Source organism: Talpa occidentalis, unplaced genomic scaffold (assembly GCF_014898055.3).
Source record: "Talpa occidentalis isolate TD23 unplaced genomic scaffold, MPIMG_talOcc4v2.1 talOcc4.6, whole genome shotgun sequence".
In the NCBI taxonomy this organism is placed as follows: domain Eukaryota; kingdom Metazoa; phylum Chordata; class Mammalia; order Eulipotyphla; family Talpidae; genus Talpa; species Talpa occidentalis.
Window position 1 is genome coordinate 80,014,372 of NW_023604972.1, and position 25,051 is coordinate 80,039,422.

Here is a 25,051-nt window from a genome sequence, read left to right on the forward strand (position 1 = left end):
TCCAGGATCTTTACAAATCTACAAATACGCAATAGGATATAGTTTTCCTTAAAGAATTTTAGTAAAATCAATAAATATTTTCATTAGTGCTTTGACTACCTGTTACTTTATATGTTTACAGCCTTGCCTTTCCTGGATTCTCACTCTCATTAATAGCCCTTGTTTGCTAAAATTTAAATTCTCACTTGATGAGCAACTCTACCCTGAGAAACACTCTTTGAAAAGTTTCAATTTTTTTTATTTGAAAACAAGCACATTGTAAACTTGTTCATAGAATCTGATCTCAATTTTCACTTTAAATTTCATAATCTCCATCATTTTTCTGAGATTTATTTTGTTAGCTATTCTCTTTCATGTCACTATGTCTAGATCAGTGCTGTCCCAAGTATAATGTGAACCACAAATGAGAGCTAGATGTGTAATTTAAAATTTTCTAAAAGCCACATTAGAAAAAATTTTTAAAACATCAGAAGTTAATTTTAATAATAAATGTTATTTATTGTCATCATTTATATTAATGCAATATATACAAAATATTACTATTTAAACATGAGACCAATATAAAAATTACTAGTGGTATATTTTTCACTTTTATTCATGCTAAGTATTTGAAGTCTGCATTTTCATTTACAGCAAATCTTACTTGGATTAGTCACAGTTCAGGTGCTCTGTGGCTGGTGGCTACCTTGTTGGACAGCACAGGTTTAGATCAGCAGTCAGCTTTCTCCTGTGAGCCATCTGTCTACATATTATACAATGTTTATCACTTCAGAGTTACTGCATTTGAAAGGAAGCATGGAGAATCCACAACTATGTTGTGATGTGGATACTGGGTGACTTAGATTTATTCAATAAGTAACTTAAAATCACAGTAGAGTTCAATTGTACTTGGGATCAGACTACTAACTGTCATATACTCTGAGTCCTTCATAATAGCCCAAACCTAAAAGGCGAGGGGTTATTGTAATTGTTTTGCAAAAAATAAAAAAAAATTTGTAATTATATATTAAAATCAAATACATAAATGACAGATGACTACATCTTAGCATTTAAGAATAGCTACTAGATATGACAAGTCCAATTTTCCTCCCAGAGATGTGTATATGGGTATACACACATACTACCAAAAACAAAATATACCTATAGACACATGTGCATGTATGCATAAATCTCACCTATTTTAAAAGATTGTTATTTCCTTTTATTTTTTTAGTCATGTGAACTATTATAGAATATAATGCAGAACATCAGTCTTGTTCCATAACAAGTTTGCACTTCATACTTAAATTTGATGGGAAGAAATCGTAGCCTATTCTCACAAAAAAGGATAGCTAACATGGGAGCTTACTGAGAGCTTACAAAATACCAGGCACTTGTCTAAGGGTTATCCATGTATTACCTCATTTAATACATCAGATAATGAAGTAAGTACAGGGGCAACTGAACACAGTACATTTAGGAAGTTTAATAAACAGTATATGACCCACAAATGGAAGCCACGACGGGAATTCAGGAATCGCTGCTCAATCATGAAGCTAAACTTATGAACTTAAATGCATGATTTCTAAACATTCACTGTCTAGGAACTTAAAAACAATGCTGGCATTTCTTAAGACTTTATGTATCTCTGAAGATCTTAGTAGGAAAAAACCTTGAAATTACATGGTTTTATACTTAGTATAATTTGTCATTTTACATTATTCTAAGACCCATTCAGGAAAAGACAGCTTCATTCCTTATCTCTGATAAATACCAGAATCATCAATATATAGTGCCTCTTATCTGCATCATTTCTTAGAGTGCTTACATTCATTTCTTTAATGTTGATATTTTGTGGTCTAGTGGCTCTTGAGAGAAGACAAATACTTTTTTTGCCCTTCAAACTATAAATTACCATATTTGGACTTGCTTGTGCATGTAGTTTTACTAGTCCTTTTAGTTTCTCTCAATTTTCAACTAAAATTTTATAATGTCAGCTAAATGATCACAGATACATTGATAGTATCTAAATTTTTGCTTTGATAATGCCACAGAACTTAAATTATTAATAGTTGCACATAAAATAGCAAGTAAACAGTCCATTCATTTCACAATAATCCTTTTGAGAGTAGGCACCATGGAGGTGTCTTTCATAGAACCCCAGAATATATAGAATAATTTAAGAACTTGTCTTCATTTTCATTTCCATCCTCTTACTTATATACACCAGTATTCAGAAGAATAAATATTGTTTTTCTAAATATTATTATCAAAATGGATTGAAGACTTAAATAAAATTAGAAGAATAAATATTATTATTCTGAATAAATAAAACTAATAGTAATAGCAACAGGGTCATTTTTGAAAGTCTGCCAACCTGAGATTTAAACAACATATATCAGAGTTGAAAGAATAAAGTTTGAGGCTTCATATGTCTAGCAGATTATATGCACTCAGTATACCTTTGTTGAATGAAAGATTGAATTGCATGTAGTGCACAGGAACATTCAACTGCTATTTAATCTCTCCCAGGCTCTGTGTGGATTTTATGCATGCATGCTTAATACATGGAGAAATATTTACATATGTATCTTGGGTGTTTATACTTTTCTTGTAACTCCATAATGTTATTTTCATGCCTATACAAGGAAATACACTCACTTCACTCAATTTCAAATGAGAAGGTTGAGAGCTGGAAAGTTAAGTAATTTGCCTGATGTATAATGAGTCAAGATAAGAGTGGAAATCTATTTGATTCAGCTGGCTGCTGCTCATTCATGCAAAAACTGGTAGAGTTCATATTTTAATTACCATATAAATGTAACCTAAGGAAATAGGTGGCTGGGTCTTTATGATAATAAAGAAAAGTTAAATTAAAAATTAAAAGTTTTAATTAACATTAAAATTATATTAAATTTATCATATATAAAACATTTTAAAAGTTACACTAAAAATTAGAAATTATATTTTGTATGGTGAATTATATAATGAATGGTAATTAAATGAAGTCTGAGATTGGATTTAAATACTAAAAACTATATTATATCATCATACAATATACCAAATGGGTTTTGGGAAGGCCTTTTACTCAAGTATTATACTTTCTTTCTAGTCATCCCTTAGTTTGCACTGTAAACAAAGGAAAACTAAAGGATGTAGTGGCCTGTGCCTTTCCCTCTCCCTATAGTTCACTATCATTGAGAGTAAAGGACAAATAAATATGCTTGGAAAATAGTCAGTGATCACTAAGTTTTTAATTTCATAAATTTCCTGCTATTGCTAATGATCTAGAATGGCATAATCAGCTTTCTTAGAAGCAGTGCAAATTTTTCTTTGACAGTGGAAACAATATTGGCGTGTAGGGACAGTTTTCCAACTCAGTCTCTTAAATTCTTACTTTAGCTATATTTCAGGATTCTTTTTCAGTGACTTAAATCATTAACAATAAATGAGGGTTCATTAACTAACCTTTCAATGTAAAAGCAGATGTTTTGGCAACCTCACTCTGGGCATCTCAAAAAAAAATATAGCTAACATGCTCTACCTATCATACTCAACTTCACTTTTAATAATGTTACCTTAAGAGCAATTAAGAGAACAATACCAGTTATAATCACATCAAAAATAATAAGATATCTGGGAATAATTTCAACCAAGGTGGTAAAAGGCCTGTATGCTGAAAGCAACAGGACAAAAGAAGTTGAAGAAACAAATAAATGGATATTTCATGCTTATGGATTAGCAGAATTAATAATGTTAAAATGTCTATCTTACCCAAAGCAATCTATAGATTCAATACAACATATATCAAAATTTTAATGGCATTTTCAGTGAAATAGAATAAACAATCCAAAAAAAAAACAAAAACTGGATAGAACCACAAAAGACTCTGTATAGCATAAGAAACCTTGAGGAAGAAGAATAGAGCTGAAGACACTACATTCTCTGATTTCAAACTCTATCACCAAGCTTTAGCAATCAAAATAGTATGGTATAGGCATAAAAACAGACTCATCGATCAGTGGAACAGAAAAAAGTACAGAAATAAGCCCAAACATTTGCGGTCAAACAATTTTTTACAAAGGAGCCAATAATATACAATGAGGAAAGTAAAATCTTTTCAATGGACAGTACTGGGAAAACTGGATGGTCACATGCCAAAGAATGAAACTGGACCACTATTTTACACCATACATGAAAATGAACCCAAAATGGATCAAAGACTTAAATAAAACTAGAAGAAAACATTACAGGGTAAAGTCCTTGACAATGGTATTGATGATGAATTTTTTTAATTTGACACCAAAAACAAAGGTATTAAAAGCAAAAATAAACAAGTGGTACTTTATTAAATTAAAAGTTTCCTTTACAGCAAAGATAAGCATCAGCAAGTGAAAAGGCAACTTGTGGAATGGGAAAAATATTCACAACTCATATATTAGATTAATATCCAAAATCTATAATTAATATCCAAGATATTTAACCAACCCATAAAACTCAATAGAAAACAAAAACAAATCAAATCAAATTAAATGGGCAGAGGATTTAAATAGATATTTTTCCAAGGAGGCCACACAAATGGCCAACAGGTACATGAAGGTGCTTGACATAATTAACCATTATGGAAATGTAATTCAAAAATATAATGAAATATCATCTCATACCTATCAGAATAACTGTTTTCCAAAAGAAAAGAAATGCCATGTGATTTCACGTATATGTAGAATCAAAACCAAAACAAAACAAATAAAACAAAACTCATAGATATAGAGACAGAAAGGCGGTTGTCAGAGGGGAACATGGTGTTGGGGGTGTGAAATGGGTGAAGGGGGTCATGTAGGCAAATCTTAAAAGTTAACTTTGTGTGGTGATGGATGGTACCTAAACTCTGCTCATAATTTCACAACATATACATATATTGAACATTATGTTGAAAACCTGAAACCAATATAGTGCTACATGTCAATTACTGAAAAAAAAAAGTAAGAAATGACAAGTGTTGGCAAGGATGTATAGAAAAGGAAACCTCTGGCACTGTTGATGGAAATGAAAATTGGTGTAGCCACTATGGAAAACAGTATGGAGATTCCTCAAAAAAATTAAAAAAATACAGGGTGGGGCAAGATGGCAATATAGTGAAGACACTGGTTCATCTCCTAGTACTGACTGCTAGATTGCAGCAGAACAAAGTCAAAAACTACTGAAAGAAACACAGACAGTTTCAGCACAGGCTAGAAATAATATCCAAGGAGGGGGACCAGAGCAGCCATGAAACAGACCAAACAAAAAGATGGTCTAGGCAGGTAGGTGGCCTCTCATGGCCTAGTGGGCTACAAGCCACAGACTGGAACTGGCAAGGCCCAGACACAACACTTCACAACTCTTCACAGTGTGGGCAAGCCCCGAGACAGGATCCAGAGGCAGATCTTGGCAGACACAAGTGTGGCCTCTTAAAGCTCCCTGAACAGGCATGAGGGTGGACCTATCCCCAGTAGATGCCCTGCCAACTTCAACGCTGCCTTGGCAAGTCCGCTAACACTAACTCAAAGGGGAAACATGTTCATTGCAGCACTATTTACAACAGCCCAATTATGGAAACAACCTAACAGCCCAACTACAGATGAGTGGGTCAGAGGATATGGTATATACACACAGTGGAATACTACCCAGAAAAGACAAACTGATAAATTCTTGCCATTTGTAACAACAATGATGGAGCTGGAGGGGATTATGCTAAATCAAGTTAAGTCAGAGGAGAAAGCCAATTACTGGACAGTGCCACTTACATGGGGGATACAGAGAAACCAAACAAAAGGACAGATAAAATCAAACTTAAAATCTACATCTTGAAAGCTGACTATGGTACTGTGGCTACCATAGGGGGAGGCGTAAAAATAAAATTGGGAGGAAGCACAGTGGACTATTGGTGGTGGGTGATGGGTGTTTAGGTGATGGGTGTGGTAACATCACCTGAGCGGTAGATTCTGTACTTATAAATGCAAACACCATTATAAACACAAACAACAATGTTATCTCAATAAAATAAAATAAAATGGGACCTAGAATTTTTTTTTAATATTAGTACCATATGATTTAGCAAAATTACACTTCTGAATACTTATTCAAAGAAAATTAAAACATGAACTTGAAAAGATGTATCCACTCCTATAAACAATGCAACACTATTTACAATAGCTAAGATATGGAAATATTAAACGACCCGATGAATGTATGAATAAAGAATATATGGTAAACACATACAATGGAATATTAATTAGTAACAATAAAGACAGAACTCTTATCATTTGAGACAAAATGGATCCACCTTAAGGGCATTATGGTATGTGGAATAAGTCAGACAAAGAAAGACAATTACCATATGGTCTCAATTACATGTGGAATCTTTAAAAAAAAAGGTAATCATAGACAAAGAGAATAGATTAGTGATTATCAGATGTGCAGGAGGAGCAGTGAGTGGGTGAAATAAAAGACAGTTTCTGTCAATTTCACCAGGAGTAAAACATTCACAGTCACAGAAATGTATTTATTTGAAACATTTAACATTTACAAAGTCCTCATGATTTATTTTCATTGTCTAAATATTTTGTTAGTGCATTAATATATTACATTATGAAGTTTCTACTATAGTAATAAGAATTAGGATTAGGGATTCTACTAAGTGGATGACAACTGTTTGTTTACTGATTTCACATGGAGAAAGATATTTGTATCCAATCTGCAAAGTTTACTCTATCTGAAAAGTTAACTCTAATGTCTGTCTCCTAAACTCTTCATACCAAATGAAGGTTCAAGAAACAGGGGCTTGGCACTAACTTGGAGTTTATTGAAAACGCAGTATGTCAGGTCTTACTCTTGAACTACTCAATCAGTTTACATTTAAACAAGATCCCTAGGAGCTAAGTGTACACATTCAGTTTTGAGGGGCCTGACCTAAGTCATAGAATTTGGTCTTTGATTATAAACTGCCATTCTCTTCAGCAAAAATACCTGTTCCTCTTCAGTTGCTGGTGCTGGGCGTGAGCTAAATATTCATTCAAATATAGTAAAATGATAGAATAAATGAAAAACATTTCCAAGGTAAAAATAAAGCCCTCCCAAACACCATGTCCTTTGTTTAATTTTCCTAAGTTTTATTTTGCTGTCAGATTCTTTTACAAAACACTGTCTCAGAATAAGATCTCACAATGGAGGTTGAACTCTTGTCATGTCAGGTGGACCAATCTGTATTTAATGAATATGGTTCTGGATATCTAGATAGAGGATGGTGTTTGCCTCTAGGGATTCCCTTTCTCTCTGAATTTGGATATTTGTATCTTGATCTTAACCAGGGCGGCAGGCAAGCCAACAGGAAGGTGGAACAAAGAGACACCATTTTGTAATTTATCACTGACAAAACAATTAGCTGTTCTAAGCTGTTATTTGGGATATATTTGAATCAATATTTTAGTAACTAAACAATATGACTTCCAGCAGAAACAAGGGAGTTCTTTGGTTCTGGGAAGTATTGATTCCGACAATCATACTTTAACAAAGACCTCATTTCTGAGGAATCTGAAAGTAAAACTCAAATATAACAACTTCCAGAGCTCAATAAGGTAGAGATTAAACTTTAAAGAAAACATCATAAATCTTTAACTCCTTTTCCAAAATTTGAGTCAGGTTATCCTTATGTAGAAACTCTTACTTTTCAAAGTTTTGATTTGAAGTAATTGGAAATTAAATATATACTGTTTCATGTCATGAAACCTCTAGAAATACATTTATACTCCTGAACTTTACTTTTAGTTTTACTTAATATGCTATCCATTAAAGGGTGTTAGGACTGGTTTTTGAAAGCTCCACAAAAACAGGACGCACAGGTTTTACACATGCTAAATTTCTACAGCCATCTCAATATTAAAAGTCACATTTTGACATGGAACAAACTGACCCTAGGTCAGCTTCCTTATTTGATGTGTCAGAATGAAAAAGATGAAAGAGAATAAAAGAAAGGACTGCTTTAAATGCACGGACAAAACAATTTTTGATAAACCAATACACATTTATTGTATTATGACTCACACTATGTTTGAATTTGCCAATGTGTTTAAACCAGTTGACACCGGATATGTAACTAGAACTAGGAGATGGAAATTTTAAAGTAGGATATAAGATTATTAGTTCTGCTAATAATGACCATAATTGGGTTGACAAATGAATCTGGATTAAATGTAAGAACAAGATCAGAGATTTAAACTGGATATGGGTAAAATAGAGGGAAAATACTATCTTTGTACAACAGGCCAAATTTTCTACTATAGACATCTATTTCAGATATATACTATTCAACACAAGGAGAAACAGAGTGTGAATAGCCCACTACTATCCATACTCATCCAGAAAAATAGATCCTGCAGATCAGAAGATTTGTCTTCACAAACAAAAGGCATTATATGACATTGATACTGTGAGATAATCATTTATTAAGATGCTTTCATTAAAAATGGAATACCTCGATACCCTATACTTTGGGAAGGATGTAGAAAAATGAATCATTTTGCCTTGGAGATTATGAAAATGGTACAATAATTTTGGAAGCCTATTTAGCAGTCTCCAAAGACATATGCAATAAACCGACAACATCAAAATTCTACTTATTGGAATATACCTAGCATATGTGTGTGCACGCAAACTTATATACACTACATAACATTTGTTTACCAAGTGACATCCTGGAATGTTCATAGCAGCTCTTATTGCAATAGTCTCAAGCTAGAATACCCGAGTTTCCATCAACAATGAAATTTATAGGTAACATGCAGTATATTCACTCTGCAATACTTGACAGTGAGAAAAACAATCCACAACCACACGAAACAATTCGGATGAATCTATCACAATGTTGATGCAAAGAAGCCAAAACAGAAACTTACATTGCATAAATCTATTTAGATAAACTTTAAAAGCAGGCAAAACAATTTATATTCTTGGAAGTCAGGACAGTGGTTATTGTTGGGATTAGTGACCAAAGGGAAGATGAAGAGATATCCTTAGGAACTGGTAGTGTTTTATTTTTTGATTTGAGTGCTGGTTATATGCGTAAAAATAGGTAAGCATATTTTTCTCACCTAGTTGCACATTCACACATTCATCTCACACCAATTAGAGTCTCATAGAATGATAAGGGTTGCATGCAAACAATTTAACAAGGAAAGAGAGTCTCTTCCCTTTTTACCAACAATGGGAGGGGAAGATTTTTATTTCAAAGCTATTGAGGGCTAACACAAGTATTGACCCTTTCTCTTTCTCTTTCTCTCTCTCTCTCTCTCTGCAAAATATAAGACAAATTTTATTCCCAGCCAATAATTTGTTTCCATTTTCTGGCATTTCTGTAAGTCAGATTTCCCTGATGTTTCTATTGTCTCAGTCCACATGGATTTTATTTAGGGAGAGAAACCTGATGTTCTTGTCCCTGAGTATCTCAGTAAAGGGTTAGGGAAGCAGCACATACATTAGAGGTTGTACAGTCATTCTTCTCCTTGACAAAGGAAGACAGGACAAAAACATGCCGACCACCAGCAGTAGTGCTGGCAACTGTTAACTGCTTTTGCTCAAGACATTTTGAACTTTACAACAAAGTGTTAAGGAAAGTTATGATGAGAAAATTTTTTCTAGGAAATCATAAGATGTAGGGAAAAAAAGGTAGTGATATGAGCAGTAAAATGCTTTCATTTTTAAATTCATCTGAGATCAGGGCAGTAATAATTCATGGAACCCATGGATGAGAGTCTTTTGTCAAGTACAACCCAAAGATGGCATAAAGATTTTCTTGCTCTGTTTTCTCTCCCCTAAAGTGACTACCCTCTCAAAAGAGAATGTACTTACGTCATCCTGTTAATATGATCCTTAAGTAGAACATAAATCTGCCCTTTGGATGAGAACACTAATCAGATTCAGCTAGTTTTTCATTTTTTATATAAACATTTCCATTATGTGAAAAGAAAAATCCCTGAAAACCAAGAATATTTTACAATTACAACTCTACTCCCAGTCAATCTATTTTGTTATTCTATATAAACAAATTCTGCCATTATATTCCTTTATCCATAGCAACTTTCAGTGAATATCCACAAATCAAATTAAAGACAAGTTAATTGCCAAAAAGGATCAAGCAACAAGCATTAGAAGCATAATATTTACAGACACCGTCCTAAAAATGTATGTGTTAGAGAAAAGTTTTGTCTGGTTAACTTCCTTCTAATCCGATTTTTAATTTGTAGGATTACTTTTGAAAAGAAAAAATTCATAATATAAGTATTCTTAGCTTGAGACAACTGTTTTGGGGCTAAAATATCAAGCAGAACAGATACTATTATGAAACATACTATTGTTATCACTTTTTAACTTCCAATTTTTTCCTTTAATATTTTCTACATCCGAAATCTTTTGAGGATTATGTGAAGTAATGTAATAGAAAGTATATTGTAAACTCCTTTTTGTCTTCCTCCTCTTTACATATTTACAGTAAAGAAGAAGCAAAGGTAAATTCACTCAATGGATTAGAGTCTGATAAGACAAAAGTCACAGAGATGAGGGCAATAGCCACATAGATCCATGAGTTGGGTGAGATACTGAGTTATGCCTTGTCTGCTCAGGATGGCAAATGTGCTAATGGATGTAAGAATGGCTATGCTTCAAATATGTACAGAAATTGTCATTTTCCTTATTAAGGTGTCACTGACTTACCAAGCAGAATTTTCGATCCCCATTTCTGTTTTATTTAGTCATTAACTTATTATCTGCCGTGTACCACAAGAATATAAGCTTTATGAGAGTAAAGACCTTGACCATTTTATTCCTAATTAAAATAAAATATTCTTAATATAAAGTATAAATACTTTATGTGGCTAATGAAGCAACAGACTCCATGTGTGCTAGAACTGTCTGGATTAGCTGGCAAAAGCAGACTTAAATTTTCAGAATAAGTCGACTGTCATGCCTAGCAATAATTAAAAATTAAATTATGTAAACTTAAAATTATGTTAAAAACAATAGCAATGAAGATTCAAAGATCATCCCTTCCTGCAATTTGTGTACATTTAGTATAATCTGTGTTCTTGAGGTCACTTACATCTATTGTATCTGAACATGTTACTATGTAGCTCTTGGCAAATCCATATTTAGTGACCTCTGCAGCTTAAAGTGGTCTAGTAGGAGAATTTTTGCCAGAAAAATCAGCAAATACTCTCAGAAGGCCTTTTTTTTTGAGTTTTCACAGAGAGCTGGCTGTTAACATTTACCAGCACACCACTGACAGACTTATCATAGGCACTCAGGAAACAGTCTCTGAATGAAAGCATTCATCTTTTATTTTGTTTATATTTACATTACTTATATTTCATATTTTCCTGGGACTCAGTTCTTTTTTTATTTAAATTTTATTTTTATATTCCCCATACAATTACAACTCCCTTATTTTAACCCCAATCCCTCCTTTCCCCACCCCCCAACCCCCATAGAGTGTCTCTGGTTCATAGTTGTTTGTTGATTTTGATATTCACTTTCTTATAGTTATTCATTTTCCTGGTCCCTTATTTAAGTTTTCTAGATTCCTGCTATGAGTGAGACCATCCGGTATTTTTCTTTTTCTTTCTGGCTTATTTTGCTGAGCATGATCCCTTCCATCTCCATCCATGCTGCTGCAAATTGCATGTGTTTATCTTTTTTGAATGCTGAGTAATACTCCATGGTGTATATGTCCCACATCTTCTTGATCCAGTCATCTATTTTTGGGCATTTGGGTTGGGCATTCATCTTTTATATGGATTCCGATTACATGTGAGTGTCCTATTCATGGTCACATTAGTTCTTATTTTCACAGAGTCTGCTCCTTTAACCCAACATAACACTTATCTTCCTCAGGTTAATTTGCAAGTTTTCTTCATATTTGTTTTTTCCTTCATTTTTGAAACATGGATTATATAATTTTTGTTCTTGAAATGCCTGTCTCTAGCATTTGGTTGCCTTCAAATAATTAAAGTAATAGGTATTTAGTCTGTTCACAATTTTTTTTTTTCTTTAACATTTCAGTTGGTCCCTTCCAACTTATACTATTATCAGGTACTAAATTATTCAAATTGAAAGTCATTAGTACTCTACCTTCCTCTCTCTCCCCATAGAAATTCTCTATTGCTCTGATTCAAAATAACTTTGGATGCTTATCTAACATAGCCTTACAGAAATTCAGAGGCACTTCTTTAGTCCCCTGGTTAGGGGAGCTGAGAAAGATCGTCAATTTTGTTTCAAAAGCAGAAAATTTTGGAAGGGGCGTAACCAAAGTAGGAGGGGAGTCTTTAGTTATAAAACAGCATGGCAGGGGCTAGGGCCTCCAGAACAAGGAAGGGCAAAGGGAGGTGGTATAGAAGCAAAAGTATCTTCTCCAATCAGTGTTTAGTATTTCCTCTACTCACTGAGTAGCTGGAATATTCAGTTAAAGTCTATCCCCTAAAGTTACTTGACAGGAGTTTCTTAACTTCACAGCTTAAAGACAAAACTGTACTAGCTAAGAATTATAAAAGATTCTGAGATTGGGGCCTCCCTGGTGGTGCAGGGGTTAAAGTCTTGGTACTATGAAGCTATCATCAGCCACTGTGGAGCTAACTTAACCCACAGGCTCAGCAGACCTCTCCTGTCTCACCCGCTGCTCCCCTCAGCAGTGTACTTCAGAAGAGATGCCTGTTTTGCTCCCCACTCTGGCCAATCCTCTTATCTCCAGCCCCTCTGGCCTACATCCCAGTTCTTGTATGCATAAATAAACAAAAATAAATCTTAAAAAAAATTCTGAGAATAACAGATAATTTATTAACTGTTGATCTACATAAATATACCCATCAAACAAAAATAGTTTAGTTTTAGGGCCTCCCTGGTGGCGCAAGGGGTTAAAACGCAACTTATGAAGCTATCCGCAGCCACTGCAGCAAGAGTTCGATCCCCGGCCAGGGAGCAACCCACATGGCGCAGCAGACCTCTTCTGTATCACCCACTGCTCCCCTCAGCAGTGTATTTCAGTCAACCTGCCTGTTCTGTTCTCTACTCTGTCTCTGGTGAATCCTCTCACCCCCCGCACCCAAGTTTTTATATGCATAAATAAATAAATCTATGGAGAAAAAAAGGCTTAGTTTTAACCACAGTGTGGCTCTCATGTTGACCATCATTAATATTCACAAGCATAATTATAAACCCTCACTAGTGGCAAGTGTGCTTTCTTCATTGCCCATTTTTTGCACAGTCCACATTTGAACATGTTCTGCACTGGCTCACAGCCCACAGGCCACCTAAAAGTATTCTTATTTTATAGTAATTACACAGTTTTTTATATCTTTCTGTGTGCAGTTGGCACCATGCGCTGTCCTAATAGGCCAGAAGCCTCACAAACTATCTCCCCACTCCACTGCTGCTTCTGGCTGATATTGCTAGTTGCACACATTTTGAATCTTGAGAGATGTGACTTCTTGACAACTGAGAAAAATTCAAGGACTATCTTTTGCAAAATGGTCCCTAAGAAAACCCTGTTGTGGTTGACGTAGTTAGGGATTTTTAGACTGGTAGGTAAAATGTCTGAACTGAGATTTCATTAGAAGAGTCTTTCTAATGAAAAGCCTACCTTTCCAATGCTTCTGTCCAATTCTGATTCCTTTCCTGTCCCATGGTGGTAAGAAGTGGACCTTCAACCAGTCCCTCTGATACCTTCCTGATGATACTGAATTAGGTGGGTTTTACTATACTGAAGGGAGAAGATGAGGCATTGGAGAAAATGTGTGCAGAAGCACAAAGACCCAGGGTTCTTCCCACAAACTGTGCTGGAAACTACTGCATTGCATGATGGGGCCTCTCTAGGTCTTTAGCTTTTCCTATGTGAGATGATGAATTTGAGCAGTTGCGGTCTTCTGTCTTTCCCGCAGTAAACTTTCTTCCATGAATGTAATGGTAGTTACTTGCCACACACCCTTCCAGGCTTTGGTGATACAGAAGTATAAATAAAAAAAATAAGAATCACTGCTACATGCACCTCAGATTCCAGAGTAGAACTTAGAATATAGAACAGCTAAAATTTCTCTTAGTGCTGTTAATTGCAGACACTACACATGGCTAACATACTTAATACTCACAACATCTAATTTAACAGATGAAGAAACTCATGCTCATGAAGTTGAATTACTTGTTCAATGTTTCATAGCTGTGAATGAAAGTGTAGAAATCTGAATATTAGCATTGTGGTACCAGAGCCAGTGGATTCCCAACCTCACTCTGCACTGCCTTTTAAATGGGAGATTGCTTGTATTAGCTAGCTGCTCAGCAGGTAACTATAAGCAACCATATCACACTATTCTGTAACGAGGAGGGGTCTCAATGATAACCATTAACCTCCAAATATATTTGACAAAAAGAAGCATCACAATATTGGTGAGATGATGAAAGAAACGTAGAAAACGCTATAAAAGAAGTGAGAAGTAGGCCTTATTTTACCTACATGTTCTCTTGTCAGGGTACATGACCCTTTGAAGTAGGCATCTTTATTTTCCATTAACAGTAAGGGGATCTTGTTCTAGAGAAAGCAGCTGAGATGGCACTTAAGCTTCATCTGTTTGGTTCTAAATTCAATTTTTTTTTTTTTAAGATTTATTTATTTATACAAGAACCGGGGTACAGGCCAGATGTGCGGGAGGGTGAGAGGATTCAACAGAAGCAGAGTGGGTAACAGAACAGGCAGACTGACAAAATACATTGCTGAGGGGAGCAGCGGGTGCAACAGGAGAGGTCCTCCGCACCATGTGGGACCCTCGCCAGCCTGGCCAGGATCGAACCAGCATTGCAGAGGCTGCGGACAGCTTCACAGCACAGCGCTCAACCGCCTGTGCCACCAGGGGAGGCTCTAAATTCAAAATCTTTCCTCTACACCATGCTGCCTCTCCCCAAAGTGTGCATTGACTATTAACTGATTGTTATCCTTACAATAACTGCTTTCTATCAGGGAACTGATTTTTCCCATTTTCAATTTAGTTAACTTTACAATGTGGGATATCAGTAAGAGGAGGACTTATCATTCAAGATAATGGCATAGAATAAACAGGCATGATACAGGATCAAGTTGGCCCCTCTAGTTCAAAGAATCTTCTGCTCCTCTGAACATCTGGTCAAGGAGCAACATTTGGCAGTAAAACACAACTACATGACCAGTTGAAACAAGCCAGATGGAAGCCCACGAATCAAAGCCTAAGGAGGAAATAGCAGAGCGTCACATAAAATGAGAGTTTTTCTTTCTTTCTGTTTTGAGTGAAAAAACTTTATTCACTTATTAACTGGAATATTCCAATATGGTAAGTGTCCATACATTCACTCTTTATTCAGAAGTAGCTCATATGGAAAAAGCAAAATCAGTGTTTGATTTTATTCAGATTATTTACCAGATTTTTTCTTACTAAAGTAACGTTGGTCTACTTCATTGTTTATATTTTGGGAGTAGAGGATCCCCGCTTTCATGCATTATTACTGTAGATGTAACATTACTTTAAATCACTATCAATCAAGCTAGCGAACTGTTTAGATATTTTTAGTAAGTTTACATCATAATGAATCACTGAGCTTATTCTATATAAAATAACAAGATGCTCTCTCTCAGAGAAAGATTCTGAGTTGAGTAAATGAGGATATTAAGTCCACTAGAATTAAACCTCTCATTACAGAATTCCTCCTTGTGTGGAGATGAGAGGATCTGTCAGGGACAGTGTCTCGTCAGGAAGCCAGGCTTTTGGAAAGACGATTGGGGTTCAAATTTGGGCAAGTTTCTTAACCTCTCTCTACTTGGTGCCCTCATCTATGAAATAAAAGTTATGCTAGTTCCTTCCCTATCCTGGAGTTGTAGGATGAAATGGGATAATGCATGCCCAGCCCTGGGAACAGAGAGTAAGTGCCCAATTCACATGAGGTCTTCTTAGTCATACTCTGACCACATATGTGTGTCGCCTCTGTTCCCTGAACTCTCAATTTCCCTCTTACTTGATGGTAATTATACCATTGTCTTTACTTACCCTAAAGAATAAATGGGACACTAAAAATAATAGTTAGCATACCTGTTGCAACTGAATACTCTGGAACAGGAGATATTGATGAGGTTAGAAAGTTAAATCCCAGTGTATTGATTGGTTGGTGGCACTCCTTTCCCTTTCTGAGACTTGGACTTGGGCGGCTAGCCAGCATTTTCTCAAATACACTAAGAGGTTAATTTGGCAGCCAGTGGTGTGCTAACAACTAGGTTTCAGTTACAACAAAGAGTAGCTATGAGAACACGTTCTCCTATGGCCCCTGCTAATATCTGCTACTATAAAATCAAGATCAAGGTGACAGAATCAACCATACCTTTGTAAGAGCACAGGAGATGATGTAGAATCACCTATTGATTTTTGTTGTGGCAAATACTGTTCTATATTTATATGGCCAGAATATCATTTGTGTCATTGTTTCAATCTGATTGCTATATTCCTTTCTTTCTTTCTTTCTTTTCTATTTTTTCTTTTTTTTTTTTTTTTTTTTATGGGACCCTCGCCATTGGCCAGGGATGGAACTGGCGCAGCAGAGGCTGTGGGCAGATCTCTCGCTCAACTGCTGAGCCACCAGGGGAGGCCCTGCTATATTCCTTTCCACTGATCAGCGATCATATAGTAAAATATCCTACCTGTTAGCTCTTTTATAAGAGATTCATAATGTCCAAATGAGTTGAATTAGTCATCAATTTAGTAGTTCTGCTAAACTTTTGGGGAAGGAAAAGATGTTCAAACTATTGGCAAAAGTAAGATTTGGAGATTTCCTGAGAATTTCAATTATGTAGTATATCCCACAAAACCTATTAGTACAAGGATCAAGAAAACTAGAAGCTGCATTCGATTTCTGGCTTGTGGGTGCTACTGGGACCCTCTGCATCCTACACTTAAATGTACTGCAGATGACTTTCTCTATTTGCAAGGTATTCACCCAAGTCGCCACAGAACATCCCCTTGTGAGAAGACAGAAAACAGAAAGTTTTGTGATTTGTTCTGGCAGGAAGACAAAACCATCTTTAGAAGAGTAACAGTCTCTTTAAAATTTACTTGAACATTATTACAAGTTTAAACAAAATATTTAAAAAACAAAGTGCCCTAGTGTTCTGTGGGGGAGATGTCAGAGTCAACAGCCTGCTAAGTCTCAGCACCTTGTCCTAGCTTTGTCTTCCAGATCATTTCTTTCTTGATTCTTTTAGGTATTGTAACCTCCAACATGAATTCACTCCAGTTATTTTCTCAGATCTGGCAGAAGCACAACAATTCACCTCCCCACTACCTCTAAGACACATACAAGAGGTGCAACCCTGCTGGCGCAAGGAGTTAAGCAAAGCACTCTGAAGCTCTCTGAGCCAAGTTCCCGGCGTGCCAGGGAGCAACTCACATGGTGCAGCAGACCTCTCCTGCCTCTCCTGGTGCTCCCCTCAGCAATGTATTTCAGTCAATCTTCCTGTTCCGCTCCCCACTCTGTGGTGAATCCTCTCACACTCTCCCCTGCACCTCTGGCCCTGTACCCCAGTTCTTGTATGCATAAATAAATAAATCTAAAAAAAAAAAGAGGTGGCACTCTATGCAATGACTGGCACCCATTCCAGATCCACAAGGGGAAATTAGCCTCTTTCTTATGTGAGATTATCCTTCTTCGTCTCTCTATTTTTATTTCCTTCCTCTCCCTCAATCTTCCCTCTTTCAGTTTCTCCTTCTATATCAAATCAAATTTGCCTTTTTCTAAAAATGCATTTTACCCACAAAAGACAAAAAAATTATTCTCTGAAAAACTAATTTCAAGTCTACATTAAACATTATATATCTGTCCAAAAGGTGAGTATTTCTCAGGAATCAACACTCATTTGTTCTTATTTGAATAAACCATATTTCTCAGTAGAATTTCATACCGATTCACAGATTTGGCTTTCCTTTTTCAAGGAATGTTACAAGGAATGAAAGCAGTGCCCAAGAATAGCATTTATACTTAAAGCTAAATGTACTGCCAGTATTATGCATTAATATTCATTCAATCTTCAAAGAAAAAGAGGGACACTATACTAGACACATTTGAGGATTTTACAGGATATAAAAAAAACTGTTTTTTAAGCAAACAATCTTGTAATGGAGAAATTCAATGAAGAAATATTAGCTAACGCCCAGTTATTTCAGTTGTTTCAATAATGGAATCATATGCAAAGACTCTCAAAGGTCAAGATAACCTTAAGCTACTTCCATGTTTTAAGGACCTTGTATATTAAAAGAGAAATGGAGAAATGCAATCACAGGGTTGCAAAATTGTGGGATATTTTAAGTTTTGACATTTAACAGTTCAGCACCTTTAATTCCAGGAACACTTTGCAATGAAACCGTGCCATCAAGAAGATAATTACAGACTTTAAATGTATATATATATGGACTTGTAGGTATACATACACTGACTATTGCTACATTGCAAGAGATGTGGTATGGTAAAGGTTTAAATCTACATGATAAACATCCTTTTCATTATTGTCAGTATATTGTGTGGTTGAATGCATAATCTCTTTTGAGCGCTCAGAGCTCTCTCAAACTATGAGATCACAGAAGTCTAGCTGCCTTCCAAATTGCCTAAACTTCCACTGGATTCTTAGCCTTTATAGGCCCTGATCATATCAACAAATTGACTTGTGAATAAAGATGCTATAGGGTGATACTAACAGGGAGCAGTAAGATGCTTCATCAAATTTGCACTAATGACACTCCTGTTACCTGAGAGTGTCTCCTCTTAAAGAATTTACAGTCCAAATATAGAAACAAAATAAGACCTACAAAACAGTGAAGACCAGTACTAAATGAACTATTATTTAGATAATTGGCATTCAAATGAAAAGTAAATGAAGGAAAGACAAAGTTTCTCAAGCTCCATAGAAGACTGTCCAACATGGTTATTTTGTGTCATCTTTACCTTTTAAATGTTATGAGTGCTTGTCATGAAAGAGGCTGTTAAAACTACAAACTCAGGATATTCAAATGCAAAGAAACCTCATCCTTAAATATTCCAGTATTTGTATTATGGAAAGGATCAGAATTTGACTAAAGGATAAGGAAACTATCTATGGAAGACCAAGAAGACAAGTTTCATAATATAACAGCAAATCATACAATAGAGATTAAACTGCATTTATTGTGATATCTGAAATTCTTTAATACAACATGCTACTGTTCTTCCTCTAACCAGCAGTTAGATATTTATAATACTTAGGTATTTGCTATCAATGATGAGGAGACTCTAGATGTCACTATTACCGAAATATGCAGGTCAATGTTTGCATGGGCATACAATTTAGCTCATAATAAGCATGAGATCTACGTTCAGTAGAATGCAAAGCATAGAGCAGGCATGTAATTTCCAATGCTGAGTCATATTTTATAATTGTAACAATAGTATCTGTTTTGAAATAGAAATACAATTTCTTTACTCATTGTTACTAGTGACATTTATAATTTGGTATCTGTGACTTTATAAATTCCTAAAAATTTCAAGGGCACTATCTTCCACATTGTATGAAGCAAAAAATGATTCTGGGGAATTCTTTAAATCCAAAGTCTGAATGGTTTTTGTGTGCATAATCAGAACATATTTTAATTTCAGTTTAATGCATACCTCTATATGGGCCTAATAATTTCCAGATATGTTGCATCTGGCTTAAATAAGAAAAATCTTATTGTCCAGATTTTGCAATTTCACCTCTATTTGGTATCATGGAAATAGCTTTCAGTGCTATTGACCAACAAGCCAGAAGCAAAAAAAAAAAGTGTCAAAAAGCAAACTATACAATATAAATGTCTATCATACTCAAGCAAAGAACACAATCAGAGATTATTCTGTATCTCCTTTTTCTCCTAACTACCTGACTAAAATAAGCTAATTTTTATGTAAAACAAAGTGTTTTGACAATTTGTTCAGGTCATGAGGTCAAGATTTTTCACGATTTCTATAGAAAGCTTTAGCAATAAAAGATTGATCAAATGTTTACTTTGATTTTAAGGTGTCTAATTCTCCTGCATAAGTTTAAAAACTCTGACTGACCACCCAGACCAAAGAGAAAGTGTTTATTTTTCCATGTGAATGTGCCTGAAACAAAAACAATCTGGTAGTTTTGTTGTTGCTTGTTTGCTTACTCAATGGACAAGAATCCTTTGCTGACATTTAAAGGATTAGCTGCAAGTTAGTATAGCCAGTTTTGGCTGTATTAAGGCTATTAGGCAAGCTATTCCACTTATTTTCTAGATGACAGTAAATGAATGTTTAAGGTCACCACTGAACTCTCAAAATCAACTTTTAGTGTAACTTCCTTCTACTTCTGCAGGTTCCTACATACCCCTGGCTATTTTAAGGTTCATGTCTTCTTAGCTCATATTTCACATACTACCAATTGAACACACATTGTAAATTAAGTAGATCAACACAGGACATACAATTATTTGAAGGGACCCTAAAAGATATAGCAGCTGATGAAAGAAATCCTTCCCAGTTACAAAAAGTTAAGAGCAATACCTGTAAGACTTTGAGAAACGCAATCTTGATTTGGCTCTTGGAGATGGTCCTGGCACTGTGGCTGCCTGAGAATCCCAAACAAAAGCCATTTGTAAAGAAGGTGCCAAGATCACTGAAAACAGCTGGAAGTCAGAGTTGGTGCAGGGCCCTGGGGCCACAGGGCCCCACACTGAGCAGGAGGCACTTGTGGCTGATTGAGGGCATTTCCTCTGTGTGGTGCTAGGCGCTGACAGTGAGGTCGCAGGCTGACTGAGGCAGGGCTGAAGGGACAGCCAGGACTTCCTGCTGCATGACACTTGCCCTTTGCAACATAGCTTGCTTCACTCAGACCTTATCTCATTAATAACATGGGAAACATTCCCTCGCAAATTTGTTTTTAAATATAGCCCTGATTAAATGGTATAGTCACATGCATCCTCTGAAAAGCACAATACACACACACACACAATAAAAGATATTATTGGAGCAGGTGACCCATTATTTCGAGTGTGAAATTAAAAAAAAAAAAAGAGTAAAAAGAAGGACTTTATTTAAAATAAAATAAATTTTAAAATAAATACATGCTTACATGGCTACAGCCAGGAAATTTGACAAGGATTACTAAATTTCACACAACTAGCTACCAAATATAATTTTCCTAATTTCATATTCTCCTAGGAACAGGGATGAATATCATTATTAGCAAAACTTCCACAAGAATTTAATCATCACCAAATACCCGCACCTCCCTGCAAGTCAGCATGAGAAGAAAATAGGCTGATTATTTTCAAAGCTTTTGCAGCTTTTCCCTGGGAGATGACTAGTCACCTTGAGAGTGAATTATAATATGAGTTTGACAACAGAGATCGATTTTCTTGTCCAGTTTTTTAATGTCCCCTGGAAGCATTTCCTAACTCGGATAAATCCTTTCAAACAACTCTCTTTCAAATGAAATAAATGATGAAAGCCAAATAGAGGATTCAGTGTCTCGTGAGCCCAACACATTTTGGGGAGGCCTATATCTCAAGGTGCTGTATGCAACTAGTCAAAGAATCCCCAATGTTGTCATAGGGCCTCACCACTGAGTGGTATTTAATGTTAACATACAGCATGATTCCATCAGGCCCTGTCAAAACACTGACCTGTGGGTGACCCTAACTGTAAACCAAGGCAGAATTCCACTTCTCCAGGATAAGATTAGAGAGGCTTGGAGTGCCCAAGAGTGAATTTAACCCACAATGAACTGGATAAAACTGACCTGAATTTGAGCATACTGATCTACATCATGTCTGCCAAACTTTAACACCATACACCCAATCTATCACTTACATGATAGCTGAGGGGTGCAAAATATTCAAATAGTTTCTGTAAAAGCTTAAGTCAGTAAACATTTACTCTTAAAACAATGTCCAGCACTCCAGGGGTTCTTGAGAACACTACAGGTTCCATATCAGCTTTGGGAATGAGTAACAGAAAACATCTTTATGGTTTCACCTCTTTGTTATCTCACAGATGGACGAAAAGAGAAGGCGAGTGATAACTGACCAAATAGCAGAAACTTGGGAGGAGTCAAGAGGTCAAAAATAAACACAATTTCCTCTGAATCAACTAGCAATATTTGAAAGCTTCACAAACTTTTGGCTTTTGTATATGGAACTGAGTTTCAGAAGAGCAAAATTGGTGATCACTATCCTAATATTCTTTAAGAAGGAATATAAATGTTGGCGAGATTGTGGAGAAAAAGGAACTCTCCTGCACTGTTGGTGGGAGTGCAAGCTAGTCCAACCACTATGGAGAGCTGTGTGGAGATTTCTTGACCTACTAAACATAGAGCTTCCATATGATCCAGCAATTCCACTCCTAGGTATTTACCTAAAGGACACAGAAGCATCAATTCCAAAGAGCACCTGCACCCCTATGTTTATAGCAGCACAGTTTACAATAGCTAAGCTTTGGAAACAACCCAAATGCCCAAAAATAGATGACTGGATCAAGAAGATGTGGGACATATACACCATGGAATATTACTCAGCATTCAAAAAAGATAAACACATGCAATTTGCAGCAACTTGGATGGGGCTGGAAGGGATCATGCTCAGCGAAATAAGCCAGAAAGAAAAAGAAAAATACCGGATGGTCTCACTCATAGCAGGAATCTAGAAAACTTAAATAAGGGACCAGAAAAAAAGAATAACTATAAGAAAGAAAATATCAAAATCAATAAACAACTATGAACCAGAGACACTCTATGGGGGGTGGGGGGGCGGGTTAAGGAGGGATTGGGGTCAAAATAAGGGGGTTGTAATTGTATGGGGAATATAAAAATAAAATTTAAATTATAAAAAAAGAAGGAATGAGAAGATATCCATACATATACCAGCCTGCCCTTTTTGGGGGTATGACATTTATTCTTCTGTACTATGTAATTTCCATTTCAGGTCCGTTGTTAGGAAATGCAGATATGTCTGTTAGAGTTAATACAGAGCTGAACAATTCGGTGTTAGTGGAATGCCTTCATCAGAGAATGAATTCAGAGAGTGCAAGAGAAATGGGAGTCGTGGTGAAGAGGGGGCTGGTCCTGGCAGCTGTTGGAGTGGGTTGGAGTGAAGAGGCAGTGGGGAGTATACAAAGAGCGGGAGGGATGGCACTGACCAAGACCTCGTTCTTTCATTCTATATAAAACTCTCATTGCATCCACTTATGTTAAACATTTTATAGGGGAAGCCTTCCTGGTATCTAAATATGAAATCTGCAGTCCATATATTCATCTTTGGAAGCAGAAAAATACGACTTCGTTGCTAGCCCAGTTGTATTTGTTTTGGCAAGATGGACTCTATCTTCCTTTTCAGGCAAAAACCAGCTAGGGTGTTTGACTAACACCTATTTTTGTCTCTGTACCAATGGACATTTTAGAAAGAATATTCTGTTAATTGACATAGGAGTAATAAATCATAAGTGGATAATAAGAATGCAAAATTAAGGTACTATAGATTGTCCAAAATTTCCCAAAAGAAATGTGTAATAAAGATACGAAGCTGTCTTTTTCATTATAGCCAAAACATTTCTTTTTTTCTTTAGTTCCCCTCCTTCTTGAAAGCAGATGTCTAGAAGAGCTAAGCAAAATAAAAACAACAGAACCATTAATTTGAAATCATGATCAGGAAAATGGGAACTTTGGTCCTTTCTCCTAATGTGAAATTGAATAAAGACCCAGAAATATCTGGCAATGTGAATGCTATTCTTTTCTTATATAATTACTTATCCTTCCCTTTTCTTTCCAACAGTAATGCATAATCTCCCAGTCCCTTTGCATTACCACCTTTTAGCAAGGTCATAGAAATAGCCACTCATTTCTGAAATTCGACAGAACAAAGTTAAGCCTTGATATAGTATAGCTATCAATATTATTTTTTAGGAACTTGCTAGCAAATCACAAATGTGAAAATATAGACAATTGGAAAATATTTAAAAATTAAATAAGAATGTTTATTAGGATGAATCATTTCTGTCATTTATATTTTAAGCTGCTGTTTATAACTTTTACTTCAGAATACTAAGGATTATACTAAAAAGCAAATGAAGCAGAAAACTTTTGAATATTTTAATTTCTGTTATTACTATGCTTTATTTTTCCAAAAGGATTTTAGCACAAACATGACTAAATGTCAGAGAGAGATGTTTCATCTTTGAGAGAAATTCTTTTCAAATTTAAAACTAAATTTATATTCCAGGAAAGACCAGGCTCTGAAATCTACATTTTGCTCCTACCCAATTTTTAAACACATAATTCCTAACCTCCCAAAAATCTCAAAATGCCCATCTCCTGCCAATAATTTAGATCTTAAGTTCTGCAAAGTACTAAATAAGGTATGTTCTTTGTCTCTTGAGCATTTCTGGGATTCTGGTTCCAAGATTCCTGATATTAAAACGGCAAATTTGGGTGTTGGTATCTGACATAGAAACTCAAAATTTCCTCTATAGGAGACAGCTACTATGAATCAAATTAAGAATCCCAAATTTAAAAGTGGGAGAATTTAAGCATAATCCACATGGGCATTTACTTAGATACCAAGTCACTATTTGACAGATTAAAGGGGAGGTTTGAGCTCAGCTTCAGAGAGACAGTTATATCAGTGGGGTTGTGTTATGTTGAAATACATTGCCTCAGGAAACTAGAGCATGAGATGGGCTCAGGATAATGCTGTATTTGGAAATAGTCACCGGTCATAGACTCAAAGGCAGCAGAAGTTAACGTGGTGGCAAACAACTTTATTTTATTTGCTATTTTATTTTCATCTACTAGCTACCTCTGATAATGTTTCACTACTTCTATCTTCTGGGTGATCCTTGCAAAAAAGAGTGTACCACAAGGAAATTTAACAACCACACTTGTACACTTCTAAAATCTAGTATTCATTTAGTATAAGTTATTGTGTTTCAAATATGGTTTTTCATTTTATTTATTATCACAATT

General features: G+C 35.6%; 1 protein-coding gene across 6 annotated transcripts in view; it reads right to left on the minus strand.

The window, feature by feature from the left end:
* LOC119260262 (cAMP-specific 3',5'-cyclic phosphodiesterase 4D) overlaps window positions 1-25,051 on the minus strand; it is an 832,289-nt gene that overhangs the window by 300,654 nt on the left and 506,584 nt on the right. Inside the window, exon 1 of one of the 6 annotated variants that reach the window (XM_054687946.1) lies at window positions 9,865-9,910. The exons of the other annotated variants lie outside the window; for them this stretch is intronic. Within the exon in view, the coding sequence (XP_054543921.1) occupies window positions 9,865-9,869 (5 nt within the window). The 5' untranslated portion in view covers window positions 9,870-9,910. Of the gene's footprint in view, window positions 1-9,864; window positions 9,911-25,051 lie in introns of those variants that run through there. 6 annotated transcript variants of the gene reach the window in all.